This window comes from Columba livia, chromosome 1, assembly GCF_036013475.1.
Source record: "Columba livia isolate bColLiv1 breed racing homer chromosome 1, bColLiv1.pat.W.v2, whole genome shotgun sequence".
In the NCBI taxonomy this organism is placed as follows: Eukaryota; Metazoa; Chordata; class Aves; order Columbiformes; family Columbidae; genus Columba; species Columba livia.
The window spans coordinates 75,794,883-75,815,448 of NC_088602.1; the positions used below are offsets into that span (position 1 = coordinate 75,794,883).

Sequence of the window (20,566 nt, forward strand, 5' to 3'; positions counted from 1 at the left end):
TCATTAATTAATATTGATATGTAATGTGTTCCAGACTTTCATTTCTTGGTAATATTCAGAGCTGTGTCCAACTAACTCATTTGAGACAATAGTTTAGTCACACCAGAAAATAATTGCCCATTCAGCATCAAAGACTATCAAGCAACAAATCAGAGACCTTTAAAATTTCCTTACATATCAGGGAGTTGAGGTTCTCTGCATCTGAGCAATTTAATGCTAGTTTTTTCTTTCCCATGGAAATGCCCTTAAAACCCTGCATTTTAAGTAAAATCAGTCTCATGGTGTGTAAGTATTCTCCCCAAAGATTGATACTGCTTATGTCATCAAGGTTTCTTCCCTTAAGACCCATATCCACATTCCTGAAAATATAGTGTCATTATTTTCTTTTTAATCTTTTTAAACATCTCCATGCTACAGAAGGAGCAAGGGAGGAGGGAGGGAGGAAGGGAGGGAGGGAGGGAGGGAGGAAGGAAGGAAGGGGAAGGAAGGAAGGAAGGAGGAAAGGAGGGAGGGAAGGAGGGAGGGAAGAAGGAAGGGAGGAAGGGAAGAAGGGAGGAAGTGAGGAAGTGAGGAAGGAAGGAAGGAAGGAAGGAAGGAAGGAAGGAAGGAAGGAAGGAAGGAAGGAAGGAAGGAAGGAAGGAAGGAAGAGGAAGGAAGGAAGGAAGGAGGAAAGGAGGGAGGGAAGGAGGGAGGGAAGGAGGGAGGGAAGGAGGGAGGAAGGAAGGAAGGAAGGAAGGAAGGAGGGAAGAGGAAGGAAGGGAAGGAGGGATGGAGGGAGGGAAGGAGGGAGGGAGGGAGCGAAGGAGGGAGGAAGGAAGGAAGGAGAAGGGAGGAAGGGAGGAAGGAAGAGGAAGGAAGGAAGGAAGGAGGAAAGAAGGGAGGGAAGGAGGGAGGGAAGGAGGGAGGAAGGAAGGAAGGAAGTGAGGAAGGAAGGAAGGAAGGAAGGAAGGGAGGAAGGAAGGAAGGAAGGAAGGAAGGGAGGAAGGAAGGAAGGGAGGAAGGGAGGAAGGGAGGAAGGAAGGAAGGAAGGAAGGAAGGAAGGAAGGAAGGAAGGAAGGAAGGAAGGAAGGAAGGAAGGAAGGAGGGAAGAGGAAGGAAGGAAGGAGGGAAGGAGGGAGGGAGGGAAGGAGGGAGGGAGGGAGAAAGGGAAGAAGGGAAGAAGGAAGGAAGGAGGGAGGGAGGGAAGAAGGAAGGAAGGAGGGAAGAAGGAAGGGAGGGAGGGAGGGAGGGAGGAATGAAGGAAGGAAGGAAGGAAATGCTCCAGATTCCCATTAAAAACAAACAAAAAAAAGTAAAAGTATATGACTGTAAAAACTTCACAACTAGTGAAATCTATTGTATGGTTCTGGGGGCCTAAACAACTATTTTCCCATGGTCCTGGTCAGCAGTATCGAGCCATGCCTCCTCCCTAAGAGAAGCTGCAGCAGAAAATACAGTCAGATGTTTGCTGGTGGTAATCAGCCCTGCCAGATTCAGAAATGTGTACCAACCATTTTGAACACTTTTGCATACACACGTCTCCATGGCGTTCCTCTAACAGGCACCCGTTGAGAATAACGTGAAAGGCATCAGAATATGCAACAGGCAGTGCACCTGTATAAACTGGCCCTGTGTTCAGAAGAGCTTTGCACAACCTGCTTCCCACTGCGCTAACAGCTTTTCATGTTTTTGTTCCTAGTGGTTGAAGATCCACAAACAATCTCTCCTGCCACTGTACCTTTATCTCCTTACTTCTGGGCACCTCAGCAAGGCAAGATTAAACCATAGAAATCAAAGAAGGGAAATTACTGTTTGGTTAAGGTTAAATCCCAGTTCATCTATCTCATACCTCCTGCTGAGGTGCTATACAAACTCCGATGAGGAAAATACTTCAAGGTGCTTAGAAAGAAACCATACCACAAAGAGTACCTCTGAGAGCTCAGGCTTGCTGATTTTTCACCAGTCTTATAAAACCAGGAATGGTCACTTACCTGAAAAGAAAAAGAGAAAAAAAAACCAATGATCATTCATTTTTTTAAAAAAGCAAGCCACACTTTGTATGAAATGAGAAAGAATAAAACTATTGCAGTGTACCAGTAGACTGGCTGTGGGATGCCCAGGGCTGCGAAAGCAGGGAATCAGCCTGAATATACGATGGCAGAACTGTAGGATGAAGGCAGAATTGAAATAGTGAACCTTACGACTGGAAACAATTAGGGTACATTTGTAAACCAGTAGCAGAACATACGGACATTTTTCTGCCCACAAAGGATGTCTCAAATAAAGGCAATGGTCACTTTCTCTGGAGTTTCAGTCCTATTTTCTGCCCTTCTCCCATTGCTGCTATGAATTAGCACAGAAAAATTTATTCCAAGGTGCAAGTTGAATGTGTCCTTTTCTGCAGATTGAAGGATTCGCTCTCTGCAATAAGCATTGAGTTCAGTGAAACATTTTTTAAATCCTCCCACAATATTTTTCTCCTGCCCCCTCTCCACCAAGTAAACCAAACATAAAAGTCTGAGGAACCTGCAAATGAATTCCTTTCTGTGCAACATGTATGTACAGTCCCATTAGCAGCAACACAGCAGGCCATCGATTGAGGAGGGGAAAATGGCTTTGTTTATGGTAATAGATTTTGAGACTCCTGGTGATAATTTATTTAGTAGGAATTTTTGCAGAGCTGGCTATTACACTGATGGAAACCCTCAGAATGCGCTGATTTTTAAAAGGGTGGGGTGAAAACAAGTGGCACTGCTTATTTTTTGAAAAATATTGCTATTATATAATTTGAAACATATTGATAAAATGTGTCTGAGAGTTATGCTGCTGCAATTTATAATGCAAATTACATTGCTATTGACAAATGGCAATTTAATCCAGTGATTAACTTCAACAATGTGAATTCCTCTGTTGCTTTTTTAATTTTAAAGATATAGTATATAGCACATGAAGCAGGATACGTGCTGGGATCACCAGATGCTGTGCTGTTGCTGGCCTCAGACTTATTTTCTGCCTCATCTCCCCAAAGGATACACAAGCGGGAGTAACCTAAACAACTCCCCTATTGTCTTTAAGTATGGATCAACCCTGGGAAGTATCCACAGGGATATTAATTCTGCATAAATACTTGGTTTCAAGTTAAGCAGTCTGTTTTGCATACAGAAGTCATCCTGCCTAGTCCTATCCCAAGAAAATCCCAACAGGGGATAAAACCCAAAACAACTCCATAACTTGCTTGAAATTAATTCAACTAGATGCTTTAAAATAGAAAAGAGATCATGATCTTGTCCTTGACATATCCTTAAGGAACAAAGAACTTGGTCTGGAGGATCAAGCCACCCACTGTGCTGTCTATCCTTTTGCAAATACATCCCAAGACAGTTTCAACCACCAACTTAAGAGATACCGAGCCCTTTGCAATAACACTGCAGAGCTACCAGCTGTAATGGGATACTGGGAAATCAGATCATCCAACATTTAAACTGATTTCTATCACTGATACTCTTTGCAGTACAGAAGTAGCGTTAAATGCAATAACGTGCTGTTGCATGGTCACTTAATTCTAGAAGTAAATTCAATATTTGCTGGCATCCCCTATCCAGAGATACAAAGTGTACACATGTATGGAGCTGTTAGTTAGAATTACCTTTGCAATGCCTCCCGTGGAAAACCAGAGCAGTTTAGGCATTGCCATTCTCACCCTGTACAAGACTCTTTACAAATTCCTCTGTCTCTTGCTTTGCATTACCGTTATGGTCCCGTTGCTATCTTGGACACATATGGGTTTTACTACAAGAAATAAAAGGGATCTATTCCCATTGCTTTTAATATCTTCAAAGAAAGAGCTGGGGTAGAACAATGGAAACAAACACAATGTCTTGTGACACCACTTGCATGTAGTTAGAAGCAGGTAAGGAACAATCTCAGTTTCTTCTGATGAGTCAAAGGAAAGGAGATTTTTAGGGGACCTATTTCCCAAGTCCACTATAAAGAGTCCCATTAGTAACTCTGAAGTTCTTCCCCTAAGATGCAATTTTTAATTTGTATTTTGGAGCCTCCTTTCCTGGCTGAAGGAAGTCAGGACAGGGATATATGAATATGAAAAATACTGTAGACATATGAGTTTGATTTTAAACTTCTAGATGGGTTCAGTCAAATAAAGGATAGGATAATTGTGGATGGAGACTGTCTGACAGGTGTTTCCCAAAAAGCAGGCCTGAGTGGCTGAAAACCTGGGAGTTGGATTAACCTCTTGTGTTGGCTCATTTCGTGACCCTAGTTAAAGCATAACTATTTCGTGCTCTTTCCTGTTAAAGGATACTCATCAAGATAGTTCCACCATGTGTTAAGTCTGTTAAGACATTTCAATAGATAAAAGGTATTTCTTCTAGTGCACAGGAAGAACGACTTGCAAAACTCCACTGCTGTAACAGGACACAGAAGACCCATGACAAAATCTACTTTCTGACTCAAAGGAAGGTTACAAATTTTAGTCATATTTGTTCTGAGAAGGATATCCCTCAATCTCTCCTAAGGAAGCAGTTCCACTTCAGTTAAGCAAACATTGCTTGCCCAGAGCAAGACTGTTACTCTATTGTAATTAAGGCTTCCAGTTCTGGTTTCGGGGAAATGAGCAAGATTTTGCATCTCCAGTTACTCCCCCCACTCCTACAATAAAAGTTTCCTTAATTCAATTCAAGCTTGCAAATATCTGCAGGGTAGACAACATGAATGACATTGCATTTTGCAGCAAATACACGTCTTGTCAAAAATACTTCCTCCAACTGTTGTTCCAACACCATCTGTAGGAGAAACTTGACTGAGTTCATTGCGCTTTTACAGAAAAACCAGTGGCTGAGCATGGCTGTGGCTGAGAGAGGCAATGACACAGACTGGACTCCAACACCCTTTCTGCCAGGGCCAGGCTTTCCTTGACGTTTTCTCTCTGCCAGCTGACCTTATCCTTTCCCCTGCTTAGCTTGAGAATCTTGATGAGAAGACAGCCCGCGGTGGGATGACTGCAAATGTAATGCAATCAGAAGATAATGACTTCAGAAGGAGAGGGGAGGGAGGGGATAATCAGCAGAGGCAGATGAACTCCCAAGATATAAAAAGACAAGACACTGTTTTCATGCGGATGTCCCTAGTAATGAAGAAAGAGGGAAGAGGAACACTGAGAAAGAGGTGAAATGGAAGCCGATTTGTTTTTAAATAGCACTATTTCAGAGTTTTCCATGGGGTGTAAGTAGCTTCTTAAACTAAGAGTGTCTAGATATACCACAGACAAATTCAGACCTCACAGCCATCTCTCTCTCTCTCTTTATTATACACATATCCACGCCACAATTTAGAGTTAGCTTTGGTGGGAATTGAGGACAGGAATATAAAATATGCAGGGAACATCCCTGTCTCCCTCTGGGCTCAGGTTGAGCTCGGTGTCTATGAAAATATTATGCAAATGTGACAGTGTTTTCTTTGGGCAAGCTATTTAACTGGAGCTTTCAACACCTCAGAAGCCTGGAGACAAAGAGTGCAGGTAATGATAAATGCAATTTATTTACAATGGGCATAAAAGGGAAGGTGTAGGTGGCTCCTTCTACAGGTGATCTCCCCTGCTCTCCCTACTGGCTCAGTCACAGACTTCAGCCTTCCTTCGTAGTGTCTGCATGTTCCCTGGAGTGAGGGGTTTCCAGGGATCGTTCTGCTCAGAGGTTTCTCTTGCCCTTCTCAGATTCTTCCTTTATATTCAGGTATGTGACTTCCACAGCCAAGAAGTTTTAACTTCTAAAACCAAAACATGACCTGACCTTGGCAAGCCTCGTTACAAACACCGACTTGGTTCAGGCCTGGAAGGACCTGTGAAGACTTTCAGCCCCCTCGAGGAGAATCTAGACACAGCTACAGTACCACATCGCTCTCCCAGAAATCCTCCCTAGCCTAATGGTATCAACACTAAATGGCAAGAGCTCTGAGCACTACACACACATTACAGGACGTGAAGCTACTGAATCTAGTGTGAGACCAAAACAGACTGCTGGGGTACTGCAGGGGGCTGCTGTGCAAAAAAACGCTGAGCCAAAATGTGTTTTACTGCACATTGCTAAAGCCCATGTTGTGGCTAAGATAAAGCCAGAGGCCTTGACTTCTCAGGTGGCTCCCTACCTCTTCCTTCATCCCTCCCATATATTTATGCATAGGTGTTAGCATCAGCATCCCAAGCAAATTCCAACCAGCCTCTGTATGCTCTGCCTCTTTCCGTTCCCCCAGCAACTTAAGTGGCTAAGCTTTTCTCTTCCTGCACTAAATGCCTGCTCTGTTAGAGTGTGCTGCCGCTCTCATGTCAGCAAATTAAGTTGGGACGGCTGAGGGCATTATGGCCTGCAGCTCTCCATCAAACCTTTCTCCGAGAGATTGCAGCTCCGGCTTAAGGGACAACCAAACAGCTCCTGGGTCAGCTGCTGCACTTTACAGCTCACTCGATTAGCATGAATCAAATTGATTTCAGCTTACTTCACCAGGCTGGCTGTAAAACTGTGCTAGGGAAGGGGCTGCTTGATGAGCCATTCAGCTGTCCCTACTGTGGGGTGGTAACATCTGGCAGAAGCTTGAAGCTGAAACCACTTGCACCCCAGAAACTTCATTAGTTGCTGAGTGAATGTAAAAAAATATGTGTCGTGTTCCATCCCAGAAATGGGAAGAATAGCAGGTGAGACGACCTCTATAAAACCATGCTTCCAAAGGATGAACAAACATAGGAAAGATGTAGCAAAGTTAAGTTATTCTTTATTATTATTACCCCTGAGACCCAATACTCTCTTAAAAAATCTAATCCTTTTTAATTTGTTCTAAGTAAAACCATTACTTATGACAACTGCATAACTAATTATGTAATAATTTTATGCTGAAGCACTAGTAAAAATGGCTTGGAGTCTAAATTAGGCCTAATAAAGAATAAATTTAATAAATCACTTGGTCTCAAAAAAAATTATTTACTTAAGATTAGAGTTTGCTGAAAAATCTCACATTACTTTTTATTAATGCCACATAAAGCAATTCTGTAATTAGAAATTAACTTACAAGGTGACACAATTTACTCGATAATGATGCACAGCATTCATATAGCACTTAGGAGCCAGAAAGATCCCAAAATACTCTGTTAAAAAAAATGTGCCAGCATCTGAGTGTCACTCCACTCGTCCCAGAACTACAGTCACCTCTGGGCTTAAGCAGTCAACCACTTATTAGAGTGTGTTAACACTTCATAGCAGTTTAGGAAGGAGCCTGGAAAAATGCAGCACTCAGCTAAGTAGGGGAAAGCAAAATAACATATTTCCTTGGAAATATGGTTGGGACACAGGAGTTCAGATTGTTTAATTCACAATAAAGTATCACAGGACTGTACAAAGATGCAGAGTATCTTTACTTGCAACCTGGGCCCTGTCAGTGATGTGACCTCCCCTCACAACCCAGCCCATCTTAAACGCTTCCTCCAGTGCTGCTCCGGGCAGGGTTTCCTAGTGTGGATTTCTTTGTGGAGATTCTTATGGCAGTGCCTGGTTCCTTTGAAAGGACCTGTTTGACTCGGACTAAACTCAATCTCATTTAGTTTACGGAGTCTGATTAAATTGGAATCGGTGATAATGAAAACAGAAGTAAGAGTGAGTCATGTCCCTCATGAAGGCTGTACTTCCTCCCTGCTACTATACAGGGAGAGTGCTAGCGTGAAAAAAATACTGTTTTATGGGTTTCAGGGCCCCTTTCTTCCCTTTTACCCTAAAGTGCTTTCAATATTATAATTTATTAAGCCTGTGTGATGAATAAATTTAACTCTCTGATTTGGCACTTGAGTGTATTTTGCCTCCATTTTACAGAGGAGACAGACACAAAAAAAATCAAGCAGTTTGGGACAGAACAGGCAAAAGCACCTCATCCTTGCTTGTATTTTAACCCATAGCTCATCTATCACACTTGAAAACAAGGAAATTTACATTGGATTAGATCTTCCTGGGGCAAAACACATCTTTAAAAATGAAACAAAACAGTCAGATCACTGAAATCCATCCTGGACAAGCGATGCTCCACAGTGAAGAACCCAGTGTTGGGATTTGCCTGGAAGTATCTGCATACATGTGGCTGAAGAAGAGAGCCAGGAAATGATTTCTTGTGAATTATACTGAAGAGAATTGGTGCGGTGAATGATGCCCCTGCCTGTGTTTGAAGGATCACAGGTCATGCCTAAACTATATTAGTAAGAAAGCAGGAAGGAGAAGGCTTCAATGGCTTGACCAAAAATAAAAGCCCAAAAACAACAGAGAATTACAATTACTTAGCCCTGAGATGAGCAATGTGGGCAAAAAGGGGGGAAGCTGAATGGACTTACAGCTGCAAACAATTCCACAATACTTCAGGGTTTATAAAAAACTCATTTCCATTCCTTTTTAAAGACACAAAATGAAAGAAACAAATACATGTCATCAAATACTTCCACTCACAAACTGGAAACAGATTATGCTAGCTAAAATTAGTCCAGACTGAAACTTATTTGCCTATGATTTCCACCAGTAGTTTCAAGTGCACTGTTTAAGTGCAAGAGCCTCCCAGAAAGATCTCCGTTGTAAAAGCCTGAGCAGTTTGGATGGGACTCCTGGATCACCTGGCCTGTTTGTTCTCTCCCTTGCCTGAATGAATCTTTAACTCCTCAGAGCTAATTTTATGTGCAGATATCATCAATTGTGAATTCAAAACTTGTTTTCAGTAAGCCTTACCTAAAATCTACTCTTTCCACAAACCTTCCTCATCATAAATGTGCTCACTGGAATAATCACAGGATGTGGATGCCAAGAGAGTGTCAATGCAATCAAGACAAATTGGTGAAAGAATCGAGCAAAACTACTTGACAGCACTCATCCAGCTTGCATGAAGCCTACTTAAACATCCCCTCTGCTTTCCTGCACCACAGGAAGTCTTTTGACACCAGCTCATGCTCTGCTACACGCTGCGGGTACCGCTGGGCCCCCACGCCTCCACCGCCGACCACGCAGGACTTGTCTACCTGAACTAAACCATCTGGTAGCTGGCTGCAGCTGGAGGCTTTTATCACAGCTGTACACCAACCACCAGAGAGGGAGGTGGCACACATTTATCCAACATGTCACGTCTTCCTGCTGCCATCCCCAGTGCACAGGAATTCAACTCCCCCCACCATCTTCTGCTCTGCAACGACATCAAACACGGGTCATCAGAGCAGATCGAACACAAGAAGCCTGTAAGAAAGGCTGAAAATTATATTAAGGGGTTTACCGTGAATCAGCTTAGGATTGACCAAACATTGTGCCGTTTTGGGATGCCTCAGCCTTTGGGACAGAGGCTGCCAAAAAGACACATATGGGCTAAAATCCTAAAATTGGTTTTAAGCTGAAGTTGAACACAGTTATGAAGGAAAATGTAGCATACAACTGCCAAAACCAGCAAGGGTTTCAAAACAGATGCCTAGGGCATTTTAAATCTTATATAAGATGTCCTCAGGCATCTGACAGATCTTTTACTTCACTTGTGAGAAAGCTAGGTTACAATGTTAAGTCTTTTTCTTGAAAGTCAGTCTCCTGTCCATTTTTCTGTCATCCTACACATTTCCCGTACCTTGAATATTGTGGTATCAGTGTGGAAATTTTAGGATCTTAGAGAAATGTGACATATTCTCTCTTCTGCTATTTAGCAAACATCATTTTTAAATTATCTGGAAGAAGCTGCCTGTTGTATCTGGCACAGTGTGAAAGACCAACGGCTAAACAACTATCAAAATGCTCAGGATGCGTGTAGCCAAAGCTGCTGTGCACAAAAGCTTCAACACTGAACCAGCAACACATACACACAGCCAAACAGGCCCGGTATTGTTCAGCAAGGGATTACTCGGGTGATCACACCTACAGCAACAGGACCCCATGGTCATCCACTTTGGGTTGAGCAGCAGTGGGAGCAGCCATGCTCAGCATCTATTAGCTTGCTAGTTTCAATGTAATGTGGAGATTGCAATAAATATCATTTATTTAACAGTGAGATGTTCTGCAAGTTCTACTACTATAGCAGAGGAATTTCAAGTAGAGTTGGTGGAACAGTTTCAACTAAATATTTTCTGGTCAAAATGTGATGTTTAGTGGAAGCCAAAACATTTCAAGTCTAGGGCAGACTATCTGCTTCCAAGGGGTGACAGAGAGACCCAAATAAAAATACTTAACATTTTCATTCCAAAGGAAGAGCAGACATTTTAACACAATTGCGCTTCATTAAAATGCTTGAAAAGTTTTGGGCGTAGTCCAACAGAGATCAAAAACAAAATTCAGAAACTCAGAAGTTGTCATGACACAGAATTATCATTCTCCAGTCTGCCTGAGTTTTGAAAGGGCTAAGGAAAGGGGGGGAAGGAGGGAGGGTTGTCGTTGCTTTTTGAAATTGGCATTGGAAATGGATTGATGCCACAGAAAGGAAATTCAAAATTCAAATGTGACAGAGTTCTGAGGTGCGTGGGCCTCAGTTTGTAGTCTGGGCTGTTAAAGAGATAACACACAGGCTTGGAGCCACTGCTAAAATTATCCATAAAAATCAGGATGTCTCCTTCAGAGACAGGGTGCAAGCATGATCTCTGCTGACAACAGCTCTGAATCCAGCTAGTTAGGGACCATCTCTACGGATTCCCAGATATGCTGATGAGCTGGCAGTTGACAATGTGTGTGTCAGGGATAACATTTTGTTATATGTATCAATGATGGCATTTAATTTCTGCATGAAATTTTTGCATTTATTTTCTGGATGAAAACTGTCCAGTCCCCTAAAGAAATGAAATGCTTGTTAAAAGAAAGAGGCTGTTTGATCTTCCCTTTGTGGAATTTCAAGCCTCTGACTTGCAAATCTTGTTCGACTATCATCTTTGAACTACAACGCTAGCCTTCTGTTTGCACAGAGGCTTATGCTAAGTTGACGGATTCCAGTGGCCCAAATAGGCTGCCTTCTCACTGATGGCACTGTCTTAATGGTACAAAGAATGAGAATTAGATCTTTGAATTTTTCAGTGGGTTCACGTTGAGAGAGAGGCTCTGAAGTCCTGAAGAAATGATAAGCTGTACAACAATGCCAGGAGGAGAGGTACGTGCACTGATCTGATTTCCTGTCCCCAGCCCCCCAAACTTGGCTAAGTATCACCCATTTTGCAGCTGGCTTCATGTTTAAGTGTAGAAATGTGCCCGCTGGTACTCAGCTTATGCAGAACACACTACTTTTATGTTTTTAAAGTGTAATGTTAACATATGCTAGCTCACATACTCAGAAAGTATAGTGAGAACAAGATGCTTGGACTTTAGCTTCCCTCTTCTAGTTCCTCTCAAGGCTTAAACGTGCTAAGCTCAACAGAAGCTGAGGACAACTTGCCATGCCTCGACTAAAAGTTTTCAAGATGTGTGCTAGCTTGATGTACATCACGGGATCCACCATTTACTTTACATTTTCCATTAGAGACTCTCTTCTCAGCAGCAAAGATTAACACCCAGGGCACAAGTGCTTCCTACCCTTGCTTTTCTGGTAATAATTACAAATATGTCAGAGTAAACAAATTTCTTCTCCAAATGATTCTGTTCCCAGTTGTTGAAACATCATCTTTTTTTTGTTTGGTTGTTTATTTTGTTTTTCTCCATCAGCATTCATGGGAATGGGCAAAGAGAAGGGCAGCAGTGAGACAGAGGAAGACAGATGGGAAGAAATTTCAGATCCATCTGACAGCATTGTTTGCCTCTTTCTTTGCTTGACATATGTAACAGTGTCTGTACAATACAGTTCTATGCTAGAAATATGATAGAAGAAGAGGAATACAAGGAATAAGCCAAGCATTCTCAAGAGAGACCAGGTTTGTAAATTAATCTACTTTAAGGTCAAAATAGAGGTTTAAACAATCCCTCCTGGCCTTCTGTATGTCACAGGGCTTTAATCTTCACCCAGCTATCCTTGTATTCAGCTCAGTAACTTTTCTCTGGGTAATACATCTCTTTTTTTTTAGCAAGGTATCCAGTCTTGATTTGAAGGTGATGAAGAGTTAGCATGTCTTAAGGGAGTTTGTTCCAGTGTTTGATCACCTTCACTGTTGAAAGGTTGGGCCTAATTTGAATTTGTCTGACATCAATTTCCATGTCTTGGTCCTTGCTATGCCTTTCTCCACTAGATTAAAGCATTTTGTAGCACCTCTATATATATAAATAAAGAAACTTATGCTCTGTAATCAAGTCCCCCCTTAATCTTTTCAGATAAATTAGACTGATCTTAAAGTCTTACTGCAAGTCATTTTCTTCAATAATCCAAGTCATGCTGAAGACACTTTTACTACACCCAATGCTGCAAGATGCTCTGAAACTGTAGATATCAGAAAAAGACACAGTATTTCCAAACTGGACTCAACAATTCTGTATGAGAGAGAAAACAGTTCACACTACATTTCATTGCTGCTGTGTTCATAAAGCTATGGTCTTTAAGCCCCTTTTTACTACTGCACCATCTGGAAATCAGAGATCCACTTGTACAACACCTTATTCTTTCTTTCCAGACATAGTTCTGCCATCTGAAAGCATAAACTGCTGTTCTGTCTCTGTATATATCAAAATTAATTTTGGGTATGCTACATACCTTTGTTTAAGAGTTGCAGCTTTTCTGAGCAGCCCATGCATTAGATTTTTACTGACACTATTTTTTGTATCCTTCTACTAATCTTTGTGTCATCCACCCTTTTTATCAGGGTACTTATTCCCAGATCATCGATGAAAATGCTGAATAAAACAGGGCTTTGTACTGCTTTCTCAGAAGCCAGTCCGGAGTGCTCCCATTTGATAATTCCCCATTGACAAGTGCTTTTTGAGATCTATCATTTAGCTTTCTCTCAACTCACTTAATCTCTGCTTTATTGGTATTGCATAGTGTTAACAGTTTATCAGAATGCCACACGGTATTATATCATGTTAGAAAAGTCCAAATATGAAGGCATCTTTATGAGCTAGACTTGTAATTCCACAGAAAAAAAAGCCGATATATTTGAAAAAGCCTATTTTCCTTAAATCTGGGTTGACTAGTGGTAACGACATTCTTACTATCTTATTCTTTAGTTGCTGGTTTCTATATAATAATTTTCATTCTTTTATTCTGGGACAATGTCAAAATAGCTGCCCTACTGTCACTCAAGTGATCCTGGATGTTTTGTTTTGAATCCAGCACAGCAGTAATGTTCTTCTAATACTTCTGTTACTCTCCCACAAAGATTTAAAGTTAAGGCCTGTGAGCTGGACATCCCCTCGATCAACTCTTGTGAGCAATTTGACGCATGTCATGAGGGCCTATAGATTTCAAGTGTCTACTTTTAGTAGGAATTGCTTAATATCCATCATAGAAACTGAAAAACACCTCACCATCCTCATAGTGGAGGTAGAGTTACCGTGTTCCAGCCTAAACCACCTGCAACAAACTCCTAAAACTCTTTACATTTGGGACTTCCGTGCACTCCACTAACTTCCCTTCCTACCTTGGAGACACTCCAGTAACTTCCCTTCACACCATGGAAATGCCCCATATGGAACATCTAGGAAGAAGGTGGCTTTACTTGAACATGTTGCAAGTTTTTTTCACACTTCATCGAAAGACATGCAAATGAATGCATTGCTGAGCTTGAAACTGCTAGCAATGGTTCAACATGGGCAAAATGAAAGACTCCCTCTGAAACAGCGAAATGCTTTTTCCATCACTGTAAACTATATCATCAGCCTGTCCAGACATCTTTCTGACCTATAACCTGCGTATTATTTTCCATTCAGATCTCTTTCTGGGTTCTCACGCTTGAGCTTTGTGTAAATCTTGAAGACTTTCGCTAGGAAACATGTTTAAGGCATGAATTCCTCATCCATTTTCACTGCAGCTGAAACGGTTGTCCAGGCTCACATCAATCTACCCTTTCGTTACTACAACAGCTTTTCCCTGGCCTTAACACTGCAGACTTGCCTGGCTCAAATCAGGGCAGAAAGACAAAGGTCACATTCCCTTCCTATTGTTTGGAGTATGTCGCACCTTTCTCTAAATGTTTCTTTTGACTTTCCCTCTTCTACTTCATGAAACACAAGCTGCTTGTCTTCACTGTGAAGACTTTTATAGCTTACCCTCCTCCAAGCATCACCTCTGAATCCCTACTGAAAGGTTAGCTCCCAGGTCTGATGGACACTGTTGCCAGACGCCATCAGATTTGAAATGTTTTCAACAGCACCTTTGAGCTTTCTCTGCTAAACTTCTGCAAAGCTGCTTCATTGTCCTCTTTAAAACTCTCTTTATACTAAAACTGCAATGCTCACAAAGGAATAATGATGACAGCTAGGCTTCAGGTGCTCAGGCACCTCTGTCTCTCAGGCTGAGCTGTAATACTATCTCTCTTTTTCTTTTCACACGCTCATCTCTTCAGCTGTGTCTGCCTTTGCCTCTTGCCTTATATTTTGTTAAAATATATATTCTGGGCTTTTTTAGAAATGATAACAATGATTGTGTAAGACTTTCAGCCAATATTCAACACTGAGTAGTATTGTTTTCTGGTATAACTGAGTAGGCTGTCAGGCAGGATACATCTACATTTGTAATTAAACTGCCTGGAGGTGGTCTGTGGAACAGAAAAGAATATCAGCTGTACTGTGAAACAGTTAGCATGAACCCAGCACAGCCCTAAGCACCCTCCCAAATAGCTCTCAGGCACAGCTTTGGAAGCAGAACATTCCTGGGGCCAGTCTTGACTGGCAGGCTGCATCCAGCCCCCCGGTCTAAATGGTAAGAACATTTATCAGCACAGGAATGGCTATTCTGAGCCAGCTGTCCTAAGTACACAGGAATACTCCCAAACACTTGTAGTTTATTTCTATAGATGTATTCTCACACGGTGCCCTCCTCCTAGGCTTCAGCACTTGGCTGTTTCCACGCACGACCTTGCAGTTTTGACTTATCAGTAACTGTGAAAGGCTGAGTACCATTTCAGCCCTTTTATTTATTCTCTCATTCCGTAATGGTGAGAGCCACTTTTTAAACATTATAATCAAGTGCTTTATCCCACCAGGTTTTAATCAAGTCAATTATGCCAAAATTGTTCTCATCAATAAGTGTGTCCCATGCCTTTTCCTCACTGTCTGCAGTCCTGAGGCTTGTCATGGCAAAAGAACAGCTTTTCTATACATTACTTGCTGTGTTGGTTGAACTGGCTTGATACATCCAGAACCTGAATTCATACTGTGGCTACCGCCTTAGCAAGATGATGACATCCCCAGCCACTAACAGGAAGTGTTGGGTATGGAAAGAAGCCCAGAACAATTGTTTGTTGTTCCTGAATTTGAAAAGGGCCATATGCCAACTCCTTTGTACACCAGAGCCGAGTGCAACTTCAGGACTCCCCTGAATTTTCCTGCATTTTAGTGCGCTCTCAAGGCTATTACATGGAAAGGATACGTCTTGAAATAAATGCACTCCAGAGATTTTTTTTCCAATGCCTATACACTGCTAGGTGCATGAAACTGATTCCAGACTAATAAAAGATCATCCTAGGCCAGTTAGTCCTAAAATTTACTTTTATAAACATCACAGATGATGAGATTTTATAGGGGAAGGAGAAGCATAGCATCCCAGTGCCATTTGGTACCACCTCTCAATTTGATTATTGCTGGGATAAAGCTGGGGTGTCAAGGGGAGACAGACAGAAAAGAACAGAGATGAGACATGATTAAAGCATGGTGTCATCCTATCTACACAAGAAATGACAAATTTAACTAGTGCAAAACCTCCCTTGATGTGGCAAGAGCCCTCAGCAGGAGGAATTCTGACACAAAGAAGTTTCTGTCGAGACAAATTCTGAACCTAATATTTCAGGTCAAGGTGACTCATAGTATCTGTCACCTGTAAAGGGCAATTTGTCCTCCCCCTGCCAGAAACCCAGGAACCACTACATGCATGGAGCAAAATGACAACTCCACCTCGTCTCTTAACTGTCACTTGACTTAAAGCTGCTGTCATAGCCTCACAGAGAAAAATATTCTTCTTTAACAGGGTCAAGCACACAAATAAAGTGTAGTTTTGGTTTTGCCTCTCAAAATAGCCCTTTCAAAAGCTCAGGCCTGTGATTCCTTGAAGTAAGCGTACTTTCAAAAAGAAAATCTCTAGTCCAAGATCAACAGGGGAAGGATCAGGAGACTGGAAAATAAAAACAGCTCTTAGCCTGAGGAGACCATACTCAGTGAAAGAACCTGACTAGATTTAATAGGGGAACATGGGCATTAATGGCTTTCAGAAGATCATAGTTTCTGGTTTCAATGAAGGACCTTTGGTATGGATACATTAGGGAGCCCCTTGATGTTCTCCAGTTAGTCCTTTCCACAGGCAGCATTACCTGATGAATCACCACTCTACTTCTGATTAGCACTCAGAAAAAGACTCCTTCAGAGAATAAGCCCTAGGTTTAGGTTTGACTCAGACAGCCTAGTCAGGGCAATGGAGGAAGGAGTTCACTGCACTGCTGAAAAAGCCCAAACTTCCTTTCAAACAACAGTGCAGATGTTTGGTTGGTTTTTGTTTGTTTGTTTTTTCTGCAAAGAAAAGAGAATTTTTGGCAAGATGTGTGCCTGGCAGATAGTGACAGAGCGGGCCCAAGACAGGCAAAAGCGATGCAAATGATCACCATACAATCTGTCACTGTACCCCAAACTTCACTAGAGGAGCCATGGACTAGTATTCTCATCATGCTTTACCCTGCCTGAAGTGAAGCAACTGAGTTCACTTAATCCCATCCTTACTCCCATGTTCTCTGCAGAGAGTACTGACCCATGCAATCCTTTCCAACTGCAATTTGCAAGAGCTGTACACAGGTCTCCTATTGTATCTCAGTTCAGGACACTGAGATTCCACATGAGAGCTGAAGAGAGGAAAAACAAAATCTTGTAGTTCCTTTACCTAGGAGCTAATGTCATCTTCTGTGTAGAACAGAAAAGGCTGAGCTAGTGCTTTTGGGTTTGATTTTTTTTCCCTGGCTTTAATTATGCATCGTCAGTGACAAGCTCATGTAGAGCTAAAAGCTGGATCTAGGCATGAAGCTAATTTTTGGAGCTATTGGCTGTTCACTACCAGGAATAAAAATTATTCCTTGTCTTCCTAGATTTGGTTTAAGGAGCAAAACCTCTTTGTCTCTCCTTCCATATTAGCTGCCTACAGACAGCTCCATTTTCCATTTGTGCATTTAATTATCCCTTCCTATGTGAACTACTTTACATTTGTGCTTATTGAATCTCAGCTTATTGATTTCAGCTCACTTCTTGAATTCATCATAGTTGGACTCTGGGCTAATCCTATTCTCCAATGCATTGGTGATTGCTTCCAGCTTTGTGTTGCATATGAATTTGATTAGCATACTCTTCATTCCAGTCTCTAGTGAAAATGCTAATGAAAACATGGAGCAGTATCAGATCTAGAGCACATACACATAGGACTCCATGCACCACTCCTTAACCTAATTCTAAACCTTTAATAACATGCAATACTTCTGAGGCACAGATGGACAACCAGCCAACACTTGGCTAAGTGATTTGCAGTAATTAAATAGAGTTTATATTTTGCAGGAACAACTCACAAACCTGGATCAAATGTAGGAAGAGGTCTCACGTGCTTTAAAAGGATGCCAAATGGCAAAGTACGCTGGTTCTAGTGTGGATCTAGCTTCCCAAAAATAAAAGAATTGAGGATTTAAGGGGTAGTTCATGCTCATCTCTAATCAAATCCTTCATTGTGGCCAAGATACATCGGAATGGATATAACTGTTTTCACATTCTAACTTACCTAAACCAAAACAGTGTTCTGCATTTTTACCAGTAGAATTAAGCTAGTTATGCCCATGACCATTTCTTAGTCATAAGGCTTGGGCTTTTGTCATTTTCTTTTGGGTATATGTGCGTGTATGTGAAGAATTCACATTATTTTATATGCTAGTTTTCTCCAGAAAGTTTAAAATGGGTTGGTTATTGAGCCAGGCATTCACCAGTGTTAAAGTTTATTACACCAGTGCTCATGTTTTCTCTTGTTTGCAAGTTTAATGGAGCTGTTCATTTCACTCCCCTCTCTTGCCTCCCTTGGGAGATGGTGCTTTACAATGTACTTCACTTTGTCTCCTTCTCTTCTCTAACACAGTGGAACCTCAGCACACCTCAGAAGAACACCCAAATGCAAATTCCTGCTAGCAGTATGGAAGCAAGACACAGAGAAGGCAAAATGATTCTGTATTGAGCAAGACTAATCTCTTTCCGAAAACCAACAGACATCCCCTGGAAGGGCTGGCTTATTCCTGACTCAAAAAGATGCATCCAAAGAGCGCACTTTTGGCATCCAGAATGTACCAGATGGCATAGATTTTTTAAAAAGTTTCCTAACCATTTTCCAATCCTGCCCTCACAATTCTGTGCTCATAACAAATGTTTCTGCCAGAACTGTATTGATGCAGGACTTCACCAGTCTTACTGTACCTCTTACAACAGCTCTTTGGACCATGCAGCAATGTCCAGGAAAGAACACTGAACATTCATTTCCAAAGCCACATGCACCCAGACAGGTTAATTTTCATTATCAGCAGTGTGTGTTGGGATCTGTGAAAGATCATTTATTTCTGAGGGAGGCCCACAAGTGGCTATAACTGAGCATAACTAGAGTGAAGGTGCTATAAATTTTGTTCTACCTGAGCATAGGGTCTTTCTGACCTAAAATGTGAAAGAGATCTACTCCAGCTATTGAAAAGTTGCTCCAGAAACCAGATGTAGGTGGTGCCACTGAGTATGACATATCCCTTCATCAATTGTCCTGTTCTTACCATCCTTTCCAACAAAGTTAGAATTGCAACCTGTTCTTGGCCTGCTCTTATTTGCTTTCACTCTTTGTTGAAAATTCCATCTAGTTTACTTGTAAATAAAATATTACATCTTTAATACATCTATATATAAATAATGAGTATTTATAGAATGTCTATTAGTTAAAAGCACTGCTCAGATACCAACTAGCACTCCTTTTGCAACCTTGTGTCATGAAAATCTCTCATTTGGGCAACTCTATTGACAGTGATAATAGTAATTAGGTAAAATAGGTAAAAGGTAATAGTAGAAAATAGTAGAAAATTCTAGAAAATAGTAGAAAATAGGTAAAAGGTAATAGTAAGGGTAATAGGCCCTCTTCACTCTGCAGAGGGCCACTGTGGTCAAAGTTGGTTGGATATCACTGTGTTGGAGTAGCAGGAGCTTTTCTCAAACGTCACCACATTCGGGTGGCCTGTGCAAGGTCAATTGGCTTCTCCTCCTTACCTGTAGCTGAAGCAAGGCAAAAATGCATTAAGTGCTTGCTTCATTTTCATGTCTCAATATATCCAGAAGTAGCGGGTAGGATGTCATTTGGCCAAAAATCATGGAAGATGTATTTAGCATTGTGTTGACTAGAGAAGAGCAGGTGTTAACCTGTACAAGCTCCATCCTCCAAAGCAGCAGATGGCCTGAAATATGCTTGTCCTTTCTCATTTTTCAGCCACCCCATCCAATACTGTTGACTACTTTCCTCTTCCAGTCTGCAATACCCTTAAGCCCAGCAGGCAATTCTCATAGTTGCAACTGAGAGGCTTTTATTGTGCTTTCATTTAAGGGACTTTATATGACCCTGTTTATAACATACCCATGTTCTCAATAGGGTAGCAAGGGAAAGAAAAGCTATTGTCTGAATTGTGCAGAGTGGAAATGGAAGCACAGACAAAGCTTCTGAAAAGACATAAATGATGCCTAAATGATAGGGGTAATCACAAAGCAGCGTTCTCAAAGGCACATGAATACCTAATACTTATTGGTTTAATTGAAAGGTGAGCAAGCTAATGGGTTTTTTTTTAGCATTTCACTACATATCCACCTGCATCATGAAATGCCTGAATACCTTCGAATGTCTGGCCCTTGGCCTCTAGCCCATTTCAAGAAAGAGAAGTAAGTAACTAGAAATGTAAATCAAAGGAATTTGGACTCCTCAGTGTACAAACATTTCCTGAAAAACAGGTGTAAGCTCTGACTTTATTAGAAAATAGTAACATAAGAAGTTTACCTGGAAATTCCAGAGCTATTAACTGATCTGCTTGACCTCACCAGCCCACTCACGAATTCATCCTTCCTATTCCCTACAGACTCATGAGTTGGGTACTATTGGCACTGTTTAGATTATGCTTTAACAAGCGCTGCAAGCTTTGCATTTTCTTAATGAGAATTGAAGTGAAATTGAAAACTACAGGCTTTGTTTAAACAAGAACAATGTGAATCTGGCAAAATTCAAGCCAAAGTACCACTGAAATATTGACCTATGTAAAAGCCAAGAATGGAATAAGGACATGGCTTAAAGGCATTCCAGGAGGATACAACTAGCTTTAACTGAACATACGGGAACAGTAACTACATATTTGCAAATATCACACACTTAGTAGTGCACAGAATTCACCATCTTACAATAAGTAAAATAAATATCAATTTAAATTTATAACAAAAGG

At 41.3% G+C, this 20,566-nt stretch overlaps 1 protein-coding gene across 4 annotated transcripts in view; it reads right to left on the bottom strand.

The window, feature by feature from the left end:
• Positions 1–20,566, bottom strand: part of LSAMP (limbic system associated membrane protein) — a 1,035,828-nt gene that overhangs the window by 457,152 nt on the left and 558,110 nt on the right. For 2 of the 4 annotated variants that reach the window (XM_065063104.1, XM_065063102.1), the window contains exon 2: positions 1,829–1,970. The exons of the other annotated variants lie outside the window; for them this stretch is intronic. In XM_065063104.1, coding sequence (XP_064919176.1) covers positions 1,829–1,970 — 142 coding nt within the window. The remainder of the gene's footprint in view (positions 1–1,828; positions 1,971–20,566) is intronic. 4 annotated transcript variants of the gene reach the window in all.